Source organism: Saimiri boliviensis, chromosome 6 (assembly GCF_048565385.1).
Source record: "Saimiri boliviensis isolate mSaiBol1 chromosome 6, mSaiBol1.pri, whole genome shotgun sequence".
Lineage (NCBI taxonomy): Eukaryota > Metazoa > Chordata > Mammalia > Primates > Cebidae > Saimiri > Saimiri boliviensis.
The window spans coordinates 82,064,766-82,086,506 of record NC_133454.1 but is presented as its reverse complement, the minus strand read 5'-3'; the positions used below and the strand labels follow the sequence as shown (position 1 = coordinate 82,086,506).

General features: G+C 44.6%; 1 protein-coding gene across 1 annotated transcript in view; it reads right to left on the bottom strand.

The window, feature by feature from the left end:
• PARVA (parvin alpha) overlaps positions 1–12,080 on the bottom strand; it is a 154,623-nt gene extending 142,543 nt beyond the window's left edge. The window contains exon 1 of the mRNA XM_003919842.4: positions 11,804–12,080. Within this exon, the coding sequence (XP_003919891.2) occupies positions 11,804–12,059 (256 nt within the window). The 5' untranslated portion in view covers positions 12,060–12,080. The remainder of the gene's footprint in view (positions 1–11,803) is intronic.
• Positions 12,081–21,741: the final 9,661 nt, after the last annotated feature.

Here is a 21,741-nt window from a genome sequence, read left to right as displayed (position 1 = left end):
AAGAGGCAGCTGCTACTCCTTACATGGGGCTATTTCATAACTCGCCTGTATCCTGAGAGCTGCTTTAAAATGGAATTGTGTTACCCTCCTCCTGTGTTTTGCAAACAGCATCAAAACTGTTGGTTCCTGCTGCCCCAGCTTCTCCCAGCTGTCATTATTAATTACCTGTCATCTGCAGGTCTGCCTCACCAGGGCTCGGAGCCAGGGAGAGCTCAGCCTTATGGTAAATAGAAAAACCCCTCCCAACAGAAAGGAAAGTTTAGTTCCAAGTCTCAAATGTGGGAGAATGGGACGAGGGAGGCAAGAACCAGGGTCCCTTTGTGAGTCTCCCCACCAATTTCCACTTTGCAGGGCCAAAGAGTTCTGATTCCACATAGAGACTACAGCAACCTTTGCCCCTTACCTACTCAGCTAGGGTCGTAACCTGCCTGCTACATTCTGCCAGCTTCTGTCCCCAGGACTCTGAATCTGAGACCTCACCCTGGACTCTGAGGAGTCTCCTTGATTCAGGACTCAGGTACTTGAGAGATGCCAGGAATTCTCTGCTCAGAATCTCTGCACCCTGCCATCTCGCTGCCCACCTCAAAAGACCTGGTGTGCCCTGCTTCCTAAATGTGGTGATTAGAACTACAGACCCCCTCCTGAATTCTTCTCTCCTTCCCCATCCCCACCAAGGGCTCCCAACACATCCCACAGCCAAAACCACGCTGGCCAAGACAAAAAATGCTTTCAGAATAACTGTTTTGAATTGAAAAGTCAATGTAATACCGTAATTGGCAGATTAATGATTCTGCCTATGAATGTATCCTGGAAAGAAATGAGCACAGAGTCTGCTCCACCTGGGTTTATGTTACTGAGGGAGCAGAAACAGGCCGCCAGCTGTGCCCCTTGATAGTCCATCATCATCCCCAGGAGATGGGCTGCATTTTCATGAAGAGCCTCATTCACGGCTCCTCAGAGCCAGGCTGCTTTTCAGAGTAGAAGATGGGAGTTGCCTCTGGATTTTAAAAGAGATAAGGGAATGAGTGAACGGAATGGAGTATGATTCAATGATGAAATAAATGCTCTGACACATCCCTCCCAGGGAGAGCATCCACCTCCTCCAGTGACTCCCCAAAAATACTCCCTGAGGTGTCAGGTGTGATAATGATATGCTCCAACTGGCTCAGATTCACTCTTCAGAGATGCAATGAGATACCTGCCTACTGAGTTCCAAGGCAGGTAAAGGAAACTGAGCCCCTGAGGCATCAGCCCAACCCACTCTGTCAAAACCTAGCTGAAACTTGGAAGGTTCCCAAAGCCCATCCCTTCTTTTGTTTCCCTGGAGGGGAAAAGGGTGGAAGGGGGATTCCCTTTGCTGGCTTCAAGACCCAGCTTGAAATCACCATGTCTCCTAAGGGCTCCACCTAAATATGTCTACTGCAGCACTCAGCCCACTGTCTTGCGATTACCTCCCATGTGTCTCTGCCAAGTTTGTTTTAAGTCCAAGAACTCAGAAGTTCGGAGGTGGGGAGAAAAGTGTGCAAGAGAAAGAGACTTCTTGACTAGAACTCCACTGGCTCTCACACAGGAGTGGCGAGGGCTCAGAGGGGAAGAAGGGATGATGGCCGTGCTTCCCAGGCAGCTTCAATGATGGCCGTTCCCAAGGCAACCACACCCTGGGCTCTGTCAGAAGGGAGTAGACACTGGGGTGACACACAGGGCCATATGTGGATGGCAAAATGGTCATAGAGAAATGTTCTTAAATAAAGGTCTGCCTCTGAGCATGTTACTGGCCAGACTGAAAATGTCCTCTCCCTGACCCATCACCCTCCCATCTCACCCCTTAGGTAACCTGGTCCTGCCAGCCCAAGGCAAACAGAAACTTTCAGCCTCACAATGTTGGTTTTACTTCCAAGCAACCTATCAGGGAGATCACCCAGACCCAAAGGCAATCATTTCTTCTTCACTATCAGTTTTAACCTATTGATGATAAACAAGCTAATTATCACACGCTGACCCTGTAATTGCACTTTTAGGACTTTATCCAAAGGAAAGTAGTATGATTTTTTTTTTTTAAAAGCTTTAGGTTGCATTATTTACAGAATAAGATACCCAGTGATGATTCAGACAGTTAGTTAAGAATTTTAGGGAGCATTTGTTAAGAACTAAGTACTATGCTAGTCACCAAAGATACCAAAGCAAGCAGAACAAACACAACTGTTCCCCTCATGGCGTCTGCAGAGTAAACAAAAAAAAGGAAGGACGCTGCCCAGTGCCTACGCCAGAGGCCTCCGTGTGCTGGCGCTCTGGCCCTCAGGCAACGCCCTCATTGGATTTCCTACTGATTTCAGGCTGCACAACCTATTGAAAACCTAACAGAACGTGTTTACATCTACTTTTTTAAAGTATTTTATTTTTGAAATAATAGTAGGGCTTTCCTCAAATGTTCTTTGTTCCATGACAGCAAGTGGAGATTTTAGATGCTTACAAACGTTTACATGAGGATTTCACCTCTTCTCCTAGACTAATGGCTGGAACATAATTAGGAACTGTGCTTGTTAACCAAATAGAGATATTCCATGAGACAAGAAGGCTGATTCCTAACATGGAGGTGTCCTTGGGCCGGCGCCCACTTATCCTGGTATCCATCTCCTCCTCCCGACACAGAGGTGCCTTCATTAGTACAGGAAAGAAAGAGGTCTTTGTGATGATGTAATTCCCAGACCACCCTACACAGACAATAAAACTGAATTTGAGAGAAGCCTGGTGAAATAAGAGCTCAGAAATCACAGAATACCAGTGCAGCAAGGGCCTAAGAAGTTATTTAGCCTAATCTTCTAATGTTAGAAATGGGCAAATAACACCAAAAGGGAAAGAGATTTGTCTAAGATTACACAGCCAGTTAATGCTGGGCTATTTTCACCAAGGCAAATATGGGGAAAATTCATTCCACAGAAATTCTAATATCTATGTGTTTGATGATAAGCAGGAGGGCTCTTACCATAGTGTGTGTGACAAGTGGCTGCAATGTAACATGGCCAGTGCTAGCACAGAGTACAGACAAGGGACCACAGAGGAGGAAGCATCTCATCTTCCTGGAGGCACTGTGGAAGCCTTCATGCAGAAGGGGACTTCTGAGTTGTGTCTTTATGAATGAATAGGAGTTGGTTGTATAGGAAAGGGAAAAGGTCTTTCCAGAAATATGAAACAGCATGTAAAAGCACAAACACGTGAAAGAACATGATGTGTTTGGGGGATAAAGAGTGGCTTGCCATGGTAACAAATGGAGATTTCTTGGAAGGGAATTAGAAGAGACACCAAAAAGGTAAAGGAAGGAGTAGTTGTGAAGGCCGTGGATGGCATGCTAAGACCTTTGTCCTGAAGAGAAGTTATCTTTGTGCTTTAAAAAACAATGTAGTGGCAAAAGGAGGAGGAATGGGTTGAACAAAAATGGACCCAAGATAGGAAGCCTATCTGGGTGGCTAACACAGTATTTCAGGTGGAAAATAGAGTAAAAATTTTGAAAATGAATGATCAATGTAGAGCACTTGCGAAGCCTGAATTAAAGCAGTGATATTTAGAGGGGAGACTCAGCATGATTTCCTAAGAAATGAATGGACATGGGGAATCAAACGGAGGAGGAGGCAGCAAACAACCCTTGGGTCACGCGCAGGCTGCCATCTATTTTGTACAGCCTGAGTGCTGAGAATAGTTTGTACATTCAGGCTGTTGTACATGCTTGCTTCAATGGCTGAGAGGAAACAAAAGAAGCATATTTTGTAACACATGAAAATCACATGAAATTCAAATTTCAGTGTCCATACTAAAATTTTATGGAAACACGGCCACATTTGTTCATTTACCTATTGTCTCTGGCAGCAAAGGCAGAATTGAATAGTGCAAACCAGGTCATAGAACTCCTAAAGCCTTAGATATTTACTATTTGACCCTTTCAGAAAAAGTTGCTGACCTCCTGCAAGATTCCCCAACTCCGTTAAAATCAGTTCATCCTTCCAGTTGCCCAGACCAAAACCTTTGGAGTCGTCTTAATTCTACTCTTATCTGCCATCCAATCTTTCATCAAGATCCGTTGTATTTTCAAAATATATCCAAAATTTGACACTCACTCGTTCCCTTGCTACCACTCTATTCCTGACCACTACCATCTCTCAGCTGGGTCATTCTACTAGCCTTCATTTATTTATTTATTATTTATTGAGACACAGACTTACTGGAATAAGTCTCTGTCACATAGACTGGAGTGCAGTGGTACAAGCACAGCTCACTGCAGTCCTGAACTCCTGGGCTCAAGATATTCTCCCATGTCAGCCTTCTGAGTAGCTGGAACTACAGCTGTGTACCACCACCCATGGCTAATTTTTTGTAGAGATGGTGTTTCGCCATGTTGCCCAGGCTGGTCTTGAACTCCTGAGCTCAAGCAATCCATGCACAGGGCCTCCCAAAGTGCTGGGATTACAGGCATAAGCCACCATGCCCAGCCTCATTCTAGAAACTTCTTGCCTCATCTCCCTGCTTCATCTCTGCCCCCTTAAGTCACTTAACACCATCAGTTAAAACAGAAATGAGATCATGCCATTCCTCTGAACAAAATTTTCCCAAGCCTGCCCATCTAACTCTGAGTAAAGGCCCAAGTCTTACAAGGGCTTCCAGGGCCCTACACAACCTGCCTCTGCCTTTCCTCTCATCACACCTGGGACCAACCCCACTTCCACAGTCATGCTCCCTCTCTTCTCCAGCCACATCAACCTCCTTGCTGGTCCTCAATAATGTACCATGTCCACACCTGCCTCAAGGTCTTTGCATCTGCCATTCCTTCCACCTGCAATGTTCTTTCCCAAGATATACATATGGCTGTCTCCTTCACCTCCTTCAGATTGGGACTCAAATCTACCGTTTTCAGTGAGGCCTTCTCTAGCAATCCTATTTAATATCGTCAACCATCCTCAGACCACAACCCTCCATTTCGATTTTTCTTGCTTTATTCTGCCCTCTAGCACTTAACTAACACTCAAACAAAATACACACGTTACCAATTTAATCTCGTTTATTATCTTCTCCCCTACTAGAATGTAAGCTCCAGGAAGGCAGGAGTTTTTGTTTTGTTTTCCTTTCTAGCACCTAGTACGGTGCATGGTACATGTTGGGCACTCAATAAATAGTTACTGAAAGATGGAAATAATAGATCAGAAAGTGACTAGGAGATAAGAAAAGAGAAGCCAAGCAGAGCTAACTCTTTCAAGGCATCTGGTGAGTAGCTTAAAAGGAAAGCAGTATCAGGAGATTTTCTCCAAATGGGAAAGACTCAAGCATATTTACAGAACGTCAGGGTGACAGAGTGGCCGAAAAAGATGGCAAATGAGAAATAGCATATCTGGCTATGCCAAGTCTGGGAGGAAACTGGAAGAAATGCCCTTACGAATGAGGAAAGAGGGGACCTCCTTGGAAGGGACTAGGGCCAGAAGGGAGCACAAAAGGACAGTTGCATATTTGGATGAGACTGGGCAGATATGGTAGAAAGGGAACTTGAAGGAGCTCATAGCTGGTCTCAATTTTCTATCTGAAGATCCAGGGAAGGGTTTTGGGGGCTGTGGACAGTAACATGGATCCAACTGTTCAAGGGGTGCCCCTTGAACAATGCAGGTTTGAATTTCAAGAGTCCACTGACATGTAAATGCTTAAAATAAATGTATTAGAAATTTTTTTGAGATTTGCAACAATTTGAAAAAAATTGCAGCAGATGAACCATGTGATCTAGAAATATCAAAAAAATTAAGAAAAAGATATGCCCAGGAGTTTGAGACCCACCAGGGCAACATAGCAAGACCCCGTCACTATGAGAAAAGATATATTTTAGAAAAAGGAGAATGCATACTGATTAGAAGAAAAGGATAGCTCTGCAGTGCTAAGGGTGCTACTCACTCTAGAAACCATACATTTGTTGCAAGGTTTGTGGATTTTTCTCCAGCGACACTGGGCAGCCAACGATAATCAAGTGGTAAGAACCAGGACTATTAGAAGAATTAAGAAATTAAAGCCTTCATTGGATACTTCAGGTCCTGATTAAAATGTAAAACTCTGGGGGATAAAAACTTAAGTGAATGAGTAAATGACAGGAATGACCAGTGCTGCCAGCCTAATTCAGATGCCTTCAGCAGACAGGTACAATTCAAGATGTTGTTCCTCAAAAGAGCAAGTCTTGACGACAGATTCAGAGAAAAAAACCTGAAAGTGGCCCTCTGGCAAGTAGACTCTGAAACGGTAGTCTAAGAATCTACACAGAAGGGCCATGTCCAACAGAAATGGGATTGAAAACCCAAAAGAAAAAGAAAAAGATCAGCAGAGAAAAACAAAAGCCACTTAAGCTACAACTCATAAGAATGGTATTCTTATGACATCGTAAGAAAGACACCATAAGAAAAAGAGGAATGGAGGGTTGGGGTCTGAGGATGGTTGTCATAAAGTGCTGAAATGTGACATCTTGGGAAACAGGAAGATCTCACCTGCAAAGAAAGATCCCTTAACTCCTAAACAGACAAAATAGTGTCACACAGGTTCCCTACAATCATGGGTTACTAGGCTATTTACAGAACCTGAAAAAGCCATTCAGTCCATAATAAAGACTATTACAGATTTCAAAGACCAATGAAAATTGAGTTGTCAATTTTAATAGGTACCATTATTTGTGCCATGCAATGCATTTTACATTCTTGATCTCATTGAAACTTCACGACTTCCATGTAGAGAAGGAATTCTTATTCTCATTTTATAGATGAAGACACACAGGCCTACGGGGGTTAAGGAACTTGTCTTAAGCCATAAAATAAGTAAGTGGTTGAATCAGAAATCAAATTGAAATATGTCTGATCCTAAAGACCATGCTTTTAACCCCTATTCTCTCTTGGACTCTAACACTACTTTTTCTTAGGAAAACACAGAAGTGATGACTAGTTGAATGCATTCTTATGAGACTCAATGTCACTCTATGATGTAGGTTTCCTTAGGAGGACATTTTTTACATGAAATTATTAACATAATACAATTGATCCTTGAACAACACAGGTTTGAACTGCAAGGGTCCACTTAATATGCAAATTTTTTCAATAACTATATGGGAAAATGTTTTTGGAGATTTGTGACAATTAGAAAAACCTTGCAGATAAACCACGTAGCCTAGAAATATAAAAAAAAATTACTCATGTCATAAATACATAAAATATACATCGATACTTGTCTACCTTCTCATTTGCTACAATAAAATATAAACAAATCTATCATAAAAAGTTAGAACTTATTGAAATGTACACATACACACAAAAACCGTACCTGATGCCATAAGCAGCTGAGAGAAATGTAAACGTAAAGGTGCAGTATTAAATCCTCACTGCACAAAATGAACTGTTGTACATACTATACTACTGTAATAATTCCACGGCTACGTTCTGTTGCTATTGTGGTGAGCTCAAGTGCTGCAAATATCTGCTTAAAACACCATGTGATGCTAATCATCTCCACGTGAACAGTTCATCTCTCCAGTAAATTGTGTATGGCAGTTAAAAGTGATCTCTTGAGGTTCTCGTGTATTTTTCATCATGTTTAGTGCAATACCATAAACCTTGAATAACACCATGGGACTCTAACGAAGTGCCACTAGAGACACTAGAAGTACTCCCAAGTATCAGAGAAAGTCATGACATTCTAAGAGTTGAATTGCTTGATATGTACCATAGATTGAGGTGTGCAGCTGTGGTTACCCGCCATTTCAGACAAATGATGTAAACTTATGGTATCGATAAATGCAGCACAGTTCTGCAAATGTATTTTCCCCTGCGATTTTCTTAATAACATTTTCTTTTCTCTGGTTTTCTTTATTGAAAGAATACAGTATGTAATACAAAATATGTGTTGACTGACTGTTATCAGTAAGGTTTCTAGTCAACAGTAGGCTATTAGTAGTTAAGTTTTGGGGGAGTTAAAAACTATACACAGATTTTTGACCGTACAGGGGGTCAACATCCATAACCTCCATGTAGTTCAAGGGTCAACTATATTCTAAGAAGTATTGTATCTTTCCATTTGTTGTGTCCTACAGGGGGGCACAGCAGGTATCAAATGAATGAATGGGAGTCCTTGGGCCCAGGAGAATTCTACATTAAAGCATGGAGATAATTTGTGGACAGACTAATGGCAGTGATCTTGAGGAATGACAAGTTCAAGAACACCAGGGAGAAAGTAGAAGAAGGCAGATTCTACAGAGCATAAAGCTGTGAGCTTATCCAGCATGCAGAGCAAGACCCCGCCTTATTATTACTGAAGTGATGGTTAATGGGGCCCTACACCTACCAACCATCACTTCAGCACTGATCATTGCGATCCAGCACATACTCACTAAGGACAGTCATTTCAGAACAACTCACTGCCTTCTTTGACTGGGCTTGCAGAAACACCATGTGCAGCAGCAAGCAGTTGGAGCTGGGTGGTGGCCAGCCCTTCGGAAGAGGCTATGTGTCTTTCCATTCATCTATTTACAGCCCCTGGATTAGCTGATAGACTGAATGACAGAATCGGGACTTTACAGTGAAATATAACAGGGATGAAAATAAGATCTTGCACTTGGTTTCAAAAACCCAACTGAGTAAATCCAAGATAGGGAAGGGTGTGATTTAGGAGCAACAAATATAAAAATGTCTTGAGTAAGCTGATAGCAAAGCTCAATGAGAGATCACAATGGGGCGACGTAGCTGGCAGAATAGCGAAAAGCAACCTTAGCTGCATTCAAAGAACATAATGTCTGTGCTGGAATAAGGGAGGCGACAGTCCTAATCTGGGCTGGCTGATTTGCATTACAACTGTACTATGGTGACTTCTGGAGAGCTCACTTTGAGCGTGACTGCTAACAGGCTGAGCTGCTAGGTATTCTCCATTTACCCTGTCCCTACTGTGATCTATTCTCTGCACTGCTCTGTGCCCTAAGGAAGTTGCCTCTATATATTGCATTATCCAGATCCCTTGCTCTGATGACTCCCCACTGGGTTCAGCACCAGTAGGAGATGCAAGGGCAAAAAGAGAGAGAACAATGCGGAATGTGCATTTCTTGTGTCACTCTCTCCTTGCTCCGCCTGCATATTTCTGGCAGTGGCTGCATCCCTCTATGATTACAGCTCCTGTCCAGTAGCCCCTCATCCATAGCCCCAGCTTGTAATAGGTTCCATTTTGCTTCCCTTGTCCCTTCAGGCCTTGGAGTAGTAAGTGCTTCTCCCTGTTGCTAGCCCCTAGGGACCTCAGCATCCCTTCTGAGTTCCCTTAACCCTGCCCACAGCTCTGTCAATAGCCCCTTCACTAAATTATTTTCAAAATCTCAACTAAATTGGCCTTCTTTTTCCTGCAGCGACCCTGACTGAAACTAAACAGACAGGATGCAAAGGGCCTTAAAATTATGTCTGTGAGGAATAGAGGATGTTGGACCTGGTGGAGAGAAGACTCTAGAAAGCAGGATAGCCTACGTCAGCAAGGTATTAATAAAAGTCCACCTCGGACTCATTCTCTGGCTCCACCAACAGCAGTAGGTATGGAGAGAGAAATTTTGGGCTAAATATAAAGTAAACCTTTCTACAGAGTAGGTAAAGATGGTTCTCCTGGTAGGTCGTGAGCTTCAATATTTCTCAGCTGCCCCATCTTAAACTGGATGAGCCTATGTCAGGAAAGCTGTGAGGAAGAAGTTAGAAATATGATCTAGAAAAGAGCTTTCCAAGCCAGGGTTTCATGATTTGCCACCAACTGTACAATACTCAATGGGTTACCAAAATAACCGAATTGTGAAGAAACTTTCGTATGTGTTTTGCTACTTCTTATTTCAATCTAGGGGACAGAAGTCTGGTTCTTCATCAAGTCTGATAATCCTCAACACTGAAGATGCTTTTATACTTTTAGATAATTTACAAACCTAACACATTTTACACATAATCACAGCTTTCAAAAGGTTATTTCCAATTCACAGAGCAATCTATTAAAAACATTTTTTAGGGGAGAAGAGAAGTTGATTCACGGTTACAAATATACCATTTGATAGAAAAAATAAGACCTAGTGTTAGACTGGTAAAGTAACTACAGTTTATAATAACCTATTGAATATTTCAAAATATCTAGAATTCCAATGATCCAGCACAGAGAAAAGACAAATATTTAAGGTGATGGATATCCCGAGTACGCTGATTTTGTCAGAGGCATGTGAACCACAGCAACTCCATCTTGAATGGGGCTAGGTAAAAGAAGGCTGAGTGAGACCCACGGGGCTGCATTCCCAAAAGGTTCAGCCATTCTAACTTACAGGATGAGACAGGATCTCAGCACAAGATACAGGTCATAAAGACCTTGCTGATAAAACAGGTTGCAGTAAAGAAGCCGGCTAAAACCCACCAAAATCACAAAGGTGATGAGAGTGACCTCTGCTGCTTTTCACTGCTACACTCCCACCAGCGCCATGACAGTTTACAAATGCCCTATATGACCTAAAAAGAGGAGGGATGAATAATCCACCCCTTGTTTAGCACATCAAGAAATAACCATAAAAGGGGCAACCAGGAGCCCTGGGGGCTGCTCCATCTACGGAGTAACTATTCTTTTATTCCTCTACTTCCTTAATAAACTTGCTTTCACTTTACTGTATGGACTTACCCTGAATTCTTTGTTGCGTGAGATCCAGGAACCCTCTCTTGGGGTCTGAATCGGGACCCTTTTCCTGTAACAATTTGATCTTTACAAATTACATTAAATTATCACATGTGCCCAAAAACTATGTACATCATGCACCAATTAAAAAATGTTTAAAATAAAATTGTTTAACTCAACTTCTGTCTTAAGCACCACTGTGCTTGAGAACTGCCACCTCAGTTTTCAAACCAAAAACCAGGATGCAAAATCTGCTCCTGGGGAAAAAATATTCTACGTGCAAACCACTCTGGGAAAACAAAAAACAAAACCCTGAAGTATAAGGTCTCCTCAATTCACCCTGGTGGGGTGCGGTGGAGTGCGGTGTCGGGGAGAAGGTTTTTGCAAAAGCCCTGAATGCCTGAGTTCACAGCAGGGTCGAGGCCCATGGCTATGTTTGTGTCCCCCGCAAGTTTTCTCCTTGGGTGGGGGTTTACTATGTATTATTACACCGAACGTACGCTAGGTTTGCCAATTTTCCGCTCATTCATTCAACAAACACTCGATGTCCAGCTACTCCCATTCACAGAGCCCTTCTCGGCCCTCGGGATGGACAAAGGATCCGAAAAGGCCAACACTGCGACGCCGCTGCCAGAGGACGTCAGCAGGTCCAGGAAACAACCTGATTTTAACGACCAATGAAGGCAACGAGTGAGAGTGACGGCGCCCAGGAAAGTTGCGGCGGAAACTTGGGAAATGCCAGCCTTCGGGCGCAGAGGGCGGGGCAGGGCCTACAGAACCGCGCCGCCCGCGGGCTGGGGCCAGGCCCGGGCTCGGGTCCCGCCGCCTCCGGCCGCCACGCGGCGCCCGCCCACGGCCCGGCGGGGGCGTCGGCCCGGTCCCCGGCCCAGGAAGCTGGCGGCCGGACCGCCGCGAGCGGGCGGGGCGGCCCCGAGAGCCCGCGAGCCCAGGGCTCCGTATGGGGCGCGCGTCGCTCCCGCCCGACGTGCCCGGGAAGCGCGCGCACGCATTCCCGCGCGCCCCACCGCGCCGGGCACCCGCGGCGCACTCCCGCCCGGCCCGGACGCCCGGGCCCCTCGGCCCCTCCCGCACCTCAGGCTTCCAGCGCCCACCCGGCCCACCCGGCCGCACTCACCCTCCTTGGCTTTCTTCCTCCGGGCCAGGGTCCCTCCGAGTTTCCCCAAGAAGGAGTCATCTTTCTTGCGGGACGGGGGCGACTTGGGAGTGGGGGACTTGGGGACAGAAGGCGACTTCTGCGGGGAGGTGGCCATGGCGCGGCGCAGGCAGCCGCGGGCCGGTCGGGACGCGGAGCTCGCGCTGGGCGGACGCGGCGGGCGGCGGCGGGACTGAGGCTGCGGCTTTCCAAACGGAAGCGGAATTATTCCAAGCATTTGAGGCAGCTCCCGCTCGCCTTTCCCTTCCCTCGCTCCCTCCCTCGCTCCCTCCCTCGCGCCGCCCTCTGCCCTGGAAGGAGCTGCGCCCCTGGCCTGCCCCAAGCGGGGAGGATGCCCCAAAACTGTCCCTCGCAGGACTCGAGGCCGTGTGTGCTCCGTGTGGAGCGCTCGAAGCGGAAAGCTTCATTTACCCAGGCTCTGCACCCACCACACAGCCTGGCGCAAAGCAGATCTGAGAACCGACCCAACCCTGTTACTGCCCCCGGGCCTTCCAGCCGAGCTGGCTCTTCCCCAGCACTGCTGCCTGTGGGGTTATCAGACCCACGTCTTTTGCCCACGAGACGGCAGCTCCTGGAAGAAATTATTGGAGTGAACCAAAATGTGTCCAGGCCCCGCCAAAGTGGGCACAATCAATCACTCTTGAACCTATCCATGACCGTCAACCTCTTATCCCATCCAAGACGGAAAAACTTGGAGTGCACAAGGCTAGAGCCGAGGCTTCTTATTCTTGTAAGACATCCGTGTTTCTAGCAGCTCAGTGGCTTATACAAAGGAAGATCCCACATGGTGGCAGAAACATGAATGGGAAAGGCAAAACCATAAGCTCCTACAGGACCTTCCCTCAAATTCACCCTGCCTAAGTTAAAGCAAGAGAGTGACAACCAGACTCATTGGAGATAACAGGGGAGTCACACAAAGCGCAGTGTTGGAAGGACTGACACTGGAAATGACTGAAAAGGCATGTGTTATTTATTGTGCTTGCGCACCTCAAGTTCTCACTCGGGCTCTTTGTCCCTCTGTCTCTCTCTCTCACACACAGACTCACAGCGCCTTGGCAACTGTGTTTCCTCCGTGTGGCCCTTTCCCTCTAGGCTACAGCTGATTGAACCTGGGTGAACACGTGAGCCAAAGGGCGCTACTGCTTTACTGGAGAGCAGCCTATCGGCTAGCCCCACTTAAGACTCTGCCCTAAGCTGGGGAGACTGTTGTCAGAATGTCCACGTGACTGATGATCATTCGCAGTCAAGACTGGGGTGGCTGTTTCTAGCCACGTGCATGCTAACTAGTAGGGAAACAAAAAAATGGAACGAAGAAGTGTGCTCAAGAAGCCACGTGGTTTGAGTAATGGAAACAATGGGGAGTAGCTGCCTGGACCTTGAATCTTTTCCCAGACCCCACTTGCGCTTCCTGTCAGGGCCAGCTGCAATTCCTTCCCAGGAGATGTTACTCAGCCTTTTATTAACCCATCCACCTTTCCTTAGACTAAATAAACTGACGAGCAGCAGTTTCTGAGTAGAACTAAAATTTAATCAACAAGATAGTCAGTAGGTTCTCAACACTGTATAGGTTCATTTTATCTTTGCTTCAGAGCCATAATTTCACTTTTTTTTTTTTTTTTTTAATTCTACTTTACTTGGTGCCTCTTACCCAGAAGCAGAGAAGTCATGATGTCTGCTAGCCTGGGAAGAGTACTACACTCCTCCCAGCCAATAAATCTTAAAGGGATGGTGGGAAGCCAAAATAGAACTGTGTTTTGATTACATCATTAATCATTTTTGTTCAGGATATCAGATATAGGACATCTCCAAAAGCCTATCTCCAGCCTGGGGAGCTCTTGTCAGGGAATTAAGAGACACGAAGCTCAATAGCTGTGTGATCTTGGGAAGGTTTACTCCCTTTTCTGAGTCTCCATTTCCTCATCTACAAAATGAAATGGTTGGTACAGAACGGTGGTTCTCAAACTCGATTGTGCATCATAGTCTCCTAGGACTTTGCTACATTCACAGGCCCCATCTCCAGAAATCCTGATTCAGTACATCTCAGGTGAAACCAAGGGATAGGTATGTTTTAAACAGACTACATCAGGTGATTTCAATGTATTAATAGCTGATTCACACACTGATGTCTTGCCACTTAGGGCTACTTTCGGCTCTAACAGTCTGTGCTTCTCTGTTCTTTCAAGAATTGCTAATATCTGTATGCAAGGCTTAGTCCTAAATGTGGCATAATCAAATTACCCTTGGAGATGCCTTCAATTGCCCATGCATGCTTTTGCATATATAATATTCCTCAGTAATTGTTATGTACACTAAACTTTGAAAACCACTGAGCAACACTAAATGGAAGAATAAAGTCTTGATTGTTGCATGGCAGCTCCCAGAAAATATCAGCAAAATAAGCTGTGGAAGAAGGCAAAGCTGCATTTTTTGTACACCATGATAAGGAGAGCCCTGCCTTGCCAGAGTCTTAGTAGCATCTTGGGGTGGGGGAAGGGATATTTCCAAGGTTTTAGAATCCTGATTGAGACAGGCCTTTCAGTGCGGTGGTGCTTGATTAAGTTTGACTAAGGATCATGATATAATAGTTTAGGACTGGTAGACTCAAGGCAAAGCTTTCCTAGAGTCTTGCAGAGTAAATAGTCTTTTTAATGCTATCTATTGAAAAGTCTAATGGGTTTATGTTCATCTCAATGAAATTTGGGGGCGAGCTATTGAAAAGAATAAGGAAGTTATTCATAACTTTTATCTTCCCGGGCAAGAAATGTTTAGAAGATAGACAGGAGAACAATCAAGTCCTGTTAATGTATGCAGTAACCTGCATTGGTGTGAATGGTTTGCAGGGCCTCGATATTATGCCGATATCTTGTTACCCAAGCATTTCTACTTGTGAGATCATTATCAATTTCTCTCGAAAGACCAGTAGGAATGGGTGATGAATCATAAATCGGTGCTGCTCACAGCATACTCTGCAAACCAGTATTGATCTGGATACCGTTATTAGCCAATGATATAAATGTAGAAATTGAGAGCTTTTAGAAACTTTTATAGCAATTTAACAACACTTATTTCTGTTTAATCTAATAATGAGAATCAGAAGCTTATATTTTGAGTATCTTTTCATTCAGTTTTGCTAGTAATTTTTATTTTATTTACAAAAATATTGCTCTGCGATGAATTGGTCCTTTAGCACAGATTGCTTGAGAAGCTCTGTTCTACATTGTTCCTGTTTACTTACAGAGTTCATCTACTCGCTTTTGATATGCTTTTAGAATCTTTAAGAATGTGAATTGATCTGGTTTTTGTTTGGAGGATTAAATGAGATAATCTACGGGAAAGCACCATCTCTGGGTCTGGCACTGAAGTCGACTGAATCTAAATCTTACTTAGTCAGAGACATGCTCCATGCTGTTCTTGGATAAGATGAGGAGAAGACCTTGTACCAGCTCCCTCCAATCTAACTGGTATTTACAATTATGTCCCCACTGAACAGCAGCCCTGCTCATGCTTGGTCCTTGTTTTCATCTTACACAAGGGGTTAGATTATAAGGACAGGTCATCAAATAAATGTGTGTTGTGTGAGACTCTGCTGAATCTCTAGGCAGCCCCTTCTTGAAATTGGGGCCTAGACACACCACACTGGAAGAGAATAAACTCAGGTTCCAATCTTAGCTCAGCAGCCAGGTGATCTTGGATAAATCTCTTCCCTTGCTGCATTTATTTTTCCCATCATGTATAAAATGAAGCCGAGGCAGTACCTACTAAAGCCAACCATCATACATACCTTATGATCAGCAATTTCAATTATAGGTTATACCCAACAAAAATGAGTATGTGTTTACACCCAGATACAGGCTCTAGAAAGTTCACAGAAGCACCATTCAAGTGCCTGTTAACAGCTGAATTGATGAATTGTGATAGGCACAGCAATGAGAGTGAACAATTTGCAACTACAGGCACAATTGGAATGTATCTCACAATATAATGTTGAGCGAAAGAAACCAGACACAAAAGAGCACATACTGTATAATTCTATTTACATAAAGTTCACAAACAGGCAAAACTACTCCATAATGTTAGAAGTCAAGATATTGATTAGCCTTGGATGGAGTAGTGACTAGAATGGGGTGGGCAGCATGAGGAAGGCCACTGGAGTTGGTAATGTTCTGTTTCCTGATCTGTGTACTGGTTACATGGATATATTCACTTTTAAAAACCAATGGGACATACACTTAGTACTTTCAGCACGCATTCTCTGTATATGTTTTATACTTCAACAAAAATCTACTGCTGGGCGTGGTAGCTCACACCTGTAAGCCCAGCACTTTGGGAGGCCAATGGGGGTGGATCACTTGAGTTCAGCGTTCAAAGCCAGCCCGGACAACATGCAAAAACCTGTCTCTACAAAAAATACAAAAATTAGCCAGGTATGCTGATATGCACCTGTAGTCCCAGCTAATCAGGAGGCTGAGATGTAAAGATGGCTTGAGCCAAGGAGGCAAAGGCTGCAGGGAGCCGATATTGGACCACTGCACTCCAGGCTGGGCAACAGAGCCAGACCTTGACTCAAAAACAAACAAACAAAAATTATGAACTTATCACAAACATGATTAATTTTTCTTTTTTTTTTTTTTTTTTCTTTTTTTTTTTTTTTGAGACAGAGTTTCGCTCTTGTTACCCAGGCTGGAGTGCAATGGCGCGATCCCGGCTCACCGCAACCTCTGCCTCCTGGGTTCAGGCAATTCTCCTGCCTCAGCCTCCTGAGTAGCTGGGATTACAGGCACGTGCCACCATGCCCAGCTAATTTTTTGTATTTTTAGTAGAGACGGGGTTTCACCATGTTGACCACGTTGGTCTCGATCTCCTGACCTCGTGATCCACCCGCCTCGGCCTCCCAAAGTGCTGGGATTACAGGCTTGAGCCACCGCGCCCGGCCTAATTTTTCAAAATGAAGCCATGGGACTATAGGTTTCACTTTGCAAAATGAAGCCATGGGAGTGTAGGATTTCTTTTATGTCTAGTCTCCTCCAAATCCCTGGGTGGCTCATGTCACTCAAAACTTCATAGTTCAGGCTGGGCGTGGTGGTTCATACCTGTAATCCCAGCACTTTGGGAGGCTGACGTGGGCCGATCACCTGAGCTCAGGAGTTCAAGACAGGCTTGACCAACATGGAGAAACCCCATCTCTACTAAAAATACACACAAAAAATTAGCCAGGCACGGTGGTGCATGCCTGTAATCCCCGCTACTCAGGATGCTGAGGCATGAGAATCACTTGAACCCGGGAGGCGGATGTTGACTCCAAAAAAAAGCTAGGCCAGTCCTGTCCCCAGCCTTTTTCTTAGGCAATTACATTTCTAGCTAAACTCATGCTGCTGTCAGCCACCCAGCAGCTTTCCTGTCCCAGTCCTGTCATCTTTATTCTATAATGCCAACAGTCAGGCTGTGTGATGTATGAGGCAGGATCAGGCAGTGGTGAAGCATATGGGTTCAAATCACCATTCTGCAGCCAAAGCTGTATAATCTTGTGCAAGTTGTTTAACCTTGTTGTTGCCTCAGTTTTATCATAAAATGAGTATTTTCCTCATGAGGTTGTTGAGAGGACCAAGAGAATGAGAATCAATAAGCAACTCAGCTCAATGCCTGGCAGATGATAAGACCTGAGTTCAAGAAATATTGGCTATTAGTATCTCCTTTGAGACTCATACATGGTATTATCATCACAGCCATTTTATGGACAAGTTATTAGAAACTCAGAATGTAAATTATGGGCTACAGATCACAAGTAGCCAATAATGAGAGAGAGACTAATACTTCAGCTTTTAGGATCTGTTCTCCCAAATATCTATAGAATCCATACTTTTTTATTTATTTTTATTTTTTGAGACAGTCTCACTCTTGTCACCCAGGCTGGAGTGTAGTGGCATGATCTCAGCTCACTGCAGCCTCTGGAGGGGAGCCTGTCACTTTGGGCCCACTTTTCCCTTAGGGATATCTGCTAATTTAGATGAAGCAGTCAGAGAAGGAGAAAAGTTGTACCAACCTAACAGGGACAAGTAGAAAAAAGTTCAGGCACCACCCAAATCGGGGGACTTCTAGCAAGCCCTCCAAAAGAGTCCACTTGGCTGGTGCAATGACTCATGCTTGTAATTCCTGCACTTTGGGAGGCCAAAGTGGGAGGATCATTTGAGACCAGGAGTTCCAGACCAGCCAGCCAACCTAGCAAGACCACCCCTGACCTTCTCTACCAGAAAAAAAAAAAAAAAAAATTAGCCAAGTGTAGGGGTGCACACCTGTAGTCCCAGCTACTCCAAAGGTTGAGGTGGGAGGATCTCTTGAGCCCAGGAGTTCGAGGCTGCAGTGAGCTATGATCATGCCACTGAGCACCTGGGCAACAGAGCGAGACGCTGTTTCTAAAAAGCAAATGAACAAACCCAGAAGAGCCTAACTTAGTAGACAAGGAGATCATAAAAATATTTTCAGTTAAAAAAAACCCAACTGAGAAAAATTGTTAATAGTTTATCCAAACAAGAGGAAATACTGAAGTGAATGGCAGAAGGAAAATCATCTCAAGTGAGAGCTTGGTGACACAGGCAAGTATAAAGGACAAAGAGTAAATATATGGTAAGCCAAAAAGCCTACTAACTATATGGAACAACAGAAATAATACAGGATTTAAAAATATAAATCAAATTAAAATACACAAAAGCAGAAGCATTAAAATTGGGAAGTCAATAAATGGAGTTAAGTGTTTTAAGATCCAAGCATTGTCTAGGAAGAAGTTATAGTAGCGATTTCTACTGGACTCTGATAAACCAAGGATCATGTTGTAATCTCTAGAGTAACAATTAAAGGGATAATAAAAGAGTAACTATAAGTACCAAGATAATAGAAAGAAAACTGGAGTCTAGATACTTTATTCAGAGTTCATAAATTACATGTATTCTATATCTGTCATATAGAAGGAAGCTTTTCTTTTGTATTCTGTTTTCTATTTTATTTTTCTGGGTTGCTTTTTATTGAATAGCTTAAAACCCAAGATATAGGTAAACTAATCATATCAAAGCAAATTAAGGCAAAACTCAAACCCAAAGTGGCTTTCTCTAGGAAAAGATATCCTTCCTAAATGTGAAGGCCATCTGTTATGGTTTGAATTGTGTCCCCTAAAAAGGACACAGTACTTCAGAATGGGATCCTGTTTGGAAGTAGGGCCATTGCCAGTGGAATAGTTGCTAAAATTTGTATTTTAGGTCATACTGGAATATGGTGGGCACCTAATCCAATGAGACTGGTATTTTTATGAGAAGAGGAAAAATTGGACACAGGCATGCACAGAGGGAATGTGATGCAAAGATACAGGAAGAAGATGGCCACTGGACTGATGCAGCCACAAGCCAAGGGACGCCTGGGACATCCTCGAGGAAGCTGGAGCAGGCGAGGAAGAATCCTCCCCTAGAGTCTCAGAGGGACCTTGGCTCAGCAGACACCTTAATTTTGAATTTCTAACCTCTAGGACTGGGAGGTAATGCATTTCTGCTGTTTTAAACCTGCTGTACTTGGTGGCAGCAGCCCTAGGAGACTCTCAGTCTTCCAGATCACACTGACCTCGGAAAGGATCAGGGAGATGAAAATCAAGACCTTGGGTGTAATCTCAGTGGCCTGGGACATGGACCACACACCATCAAAGGGACAAAATGGCATCCCCTGCAGATCAAGATGAGGGTTTTACAAAAGCTCTGGATCCCAATCAATAATCAGAATTATCTGACCACAGCAAAGCAGGAGGGGAAAGAGACAAGCCAGCCAGAGCTTCTTGGGAATCTCTTCGATCACTGCAAGCAAAGTGTGCTTTTAGGATGAAAGGAATGCATGAGAGATGAAATGCCTGTGGAGTGGGGATCTTATGGGAGAAGCCTCATTGCATGTCATTGCACGTCCCCCTTGGGAACTCTGGGATATTAGCGGTGGCCTTTGAAGTTCAGCCTGCCTATGAGCATGTCGTCCAGGAGTTCTACCTTTCTGGTGAAGGCTGTCAGGTGGCAGGGGTGGAATGGGAGAAAAGGACTTCTCTTGGTGGGCAGCGAAGTCACAGGACAGAGTGAGTTGGACAACCTCTGCCTTAGCTGGTAGCATGGTCGGCTGAGGGCAGGACTGTTTCTGAGGATCACACAGGATGACGCCACTCTAACAGCCTCTGATTCAGCCATGGGGGAATGTATCCAAAGTTCTTTGAGACAGATGACCTGCTCACCTACCCATCAGGGGTAATAATGAACTATAGACAGTGGCGGAGAGATTTTCTCACCTGAGCATGACAGCTGAGGGCCAGCTGCAGAAGTGATACCTGAAAATCAGCAGTTCCTTCTTGGGTCATCTTACAGAGGAATGAAGAACACACAGGGGAACAAGAGCACAGAAACACTTTTAAAGACAGAAAAGCAGTAGGTATGAGCAACTGCAGACCCAGCCAGGCAGGGGGGAATACCCGGGGCCCCAGGGATTATATTGGTGCGTGGTCCATGTCCCAGGCCCCTGAGATTACACCCGAAGTCTTGATTTTCCTCTCCCCAGTTCTTTCCTAGGTCAGTGTGATCTGGAGGAGTGAGAGACTCCGCTTCCATCTTTGTTGGGGAAGATATTAAAGCTATTCATACAATGGATGTTTTCTTTTAGGGAGGAAGGTTAGAAGTATCATCTGTGACAACAAAATGGAACCAATCACCAAGGCCAGATGGCATCTCCCGGAAACACTAATGGGTATACTCGAAGGAGTATTGGCCGAAGAGCTGTGCAAGGGGCTGGACATCTGGCCAGGAGAGGACAGTTCAAAGAGATGGTTCCCAAAGAGATTCCACAAGCACTCTGGTGAGTCAGACAAAAGCAGAGAGGTGACAGAGCTCTGGTGAGTTTCCAGGCCTAGTTTATCTGGCAGGTGAGGAAAGCTGAGTTCACAGTAGTTGTTACCATTATCAGGGTCAGAGGGACTAGGGGAAGGGTGCTGTGATGTTTGGTTTTGTTTTCATTTATTTCCAAGTGAACTGGCAGAGGGAGTGAGCATGAAATTGCCAAGCGTGCCCTGAAGGCTCAGAGATGGTGAGTTGCAGCAATGGCTGAAGAGTCTGCAGCTCTGTAAGCCTGAGAAGGTGAACTGAGCCCCAGCATGTGCCCAAGGAAAACCTGCAAAGCGCCATCAGAAGTGGCTGTTGCTTGGAGCTCTTTGTTCCACACATTAGTGCTGGTAAAACAGGAGCTCTCCTCTGAAGTTATGTATATTTGTTGTTGATGCTCAATGGAAAAATCATTTCAAATATTTGATCCTCTGACAAAAGCTTTCAAACAAAGGGGGCACCTTCGTGTGGGATGATGAGAGCTCTTGGGACTGACGGGTTGATTAATGTGATGTGGGGTGTATCCTGCACTCACAGTTTAAGAATATGCATGTGCTGGGGTTAAGAAAAGGGGCAAAACGAACAAACTGAAAGGGTGTGACTTGAAGGAGGAGGCTAGTTCTGTGCAGAAGGAAATGTTCCTGTTGAGTGAATTCAATACAAAACCAGGTAAGAAGGTGAGAGAAAGGGGGAGGCCGGGGCTACCATAAGCCTCATCCCTCCCCTTTCCCAGCCCTGAAAATAGCTTTCTTTTTTGAAGAATACACCTGAGGTGAGCCTTCTTCACTCATCCTCCCATTCAAACCCAATTTGCTTCTCAGGTAAGTCCTTCCAGGTGCCTCGTGGTAATAAAACCTCCCGAGTTAATTCACAGACTCCCACAGAAAATCAAAGCTCTGCCCAGTCTCTTTCACTGAGAAGAAAGAAATGAAATGGATGCTGCCCTCAGAGGTGCCAGACTAAGCCCACATGAAAATGTTTTGATTCCTGAGACACAAAACCATTTATTTTTGG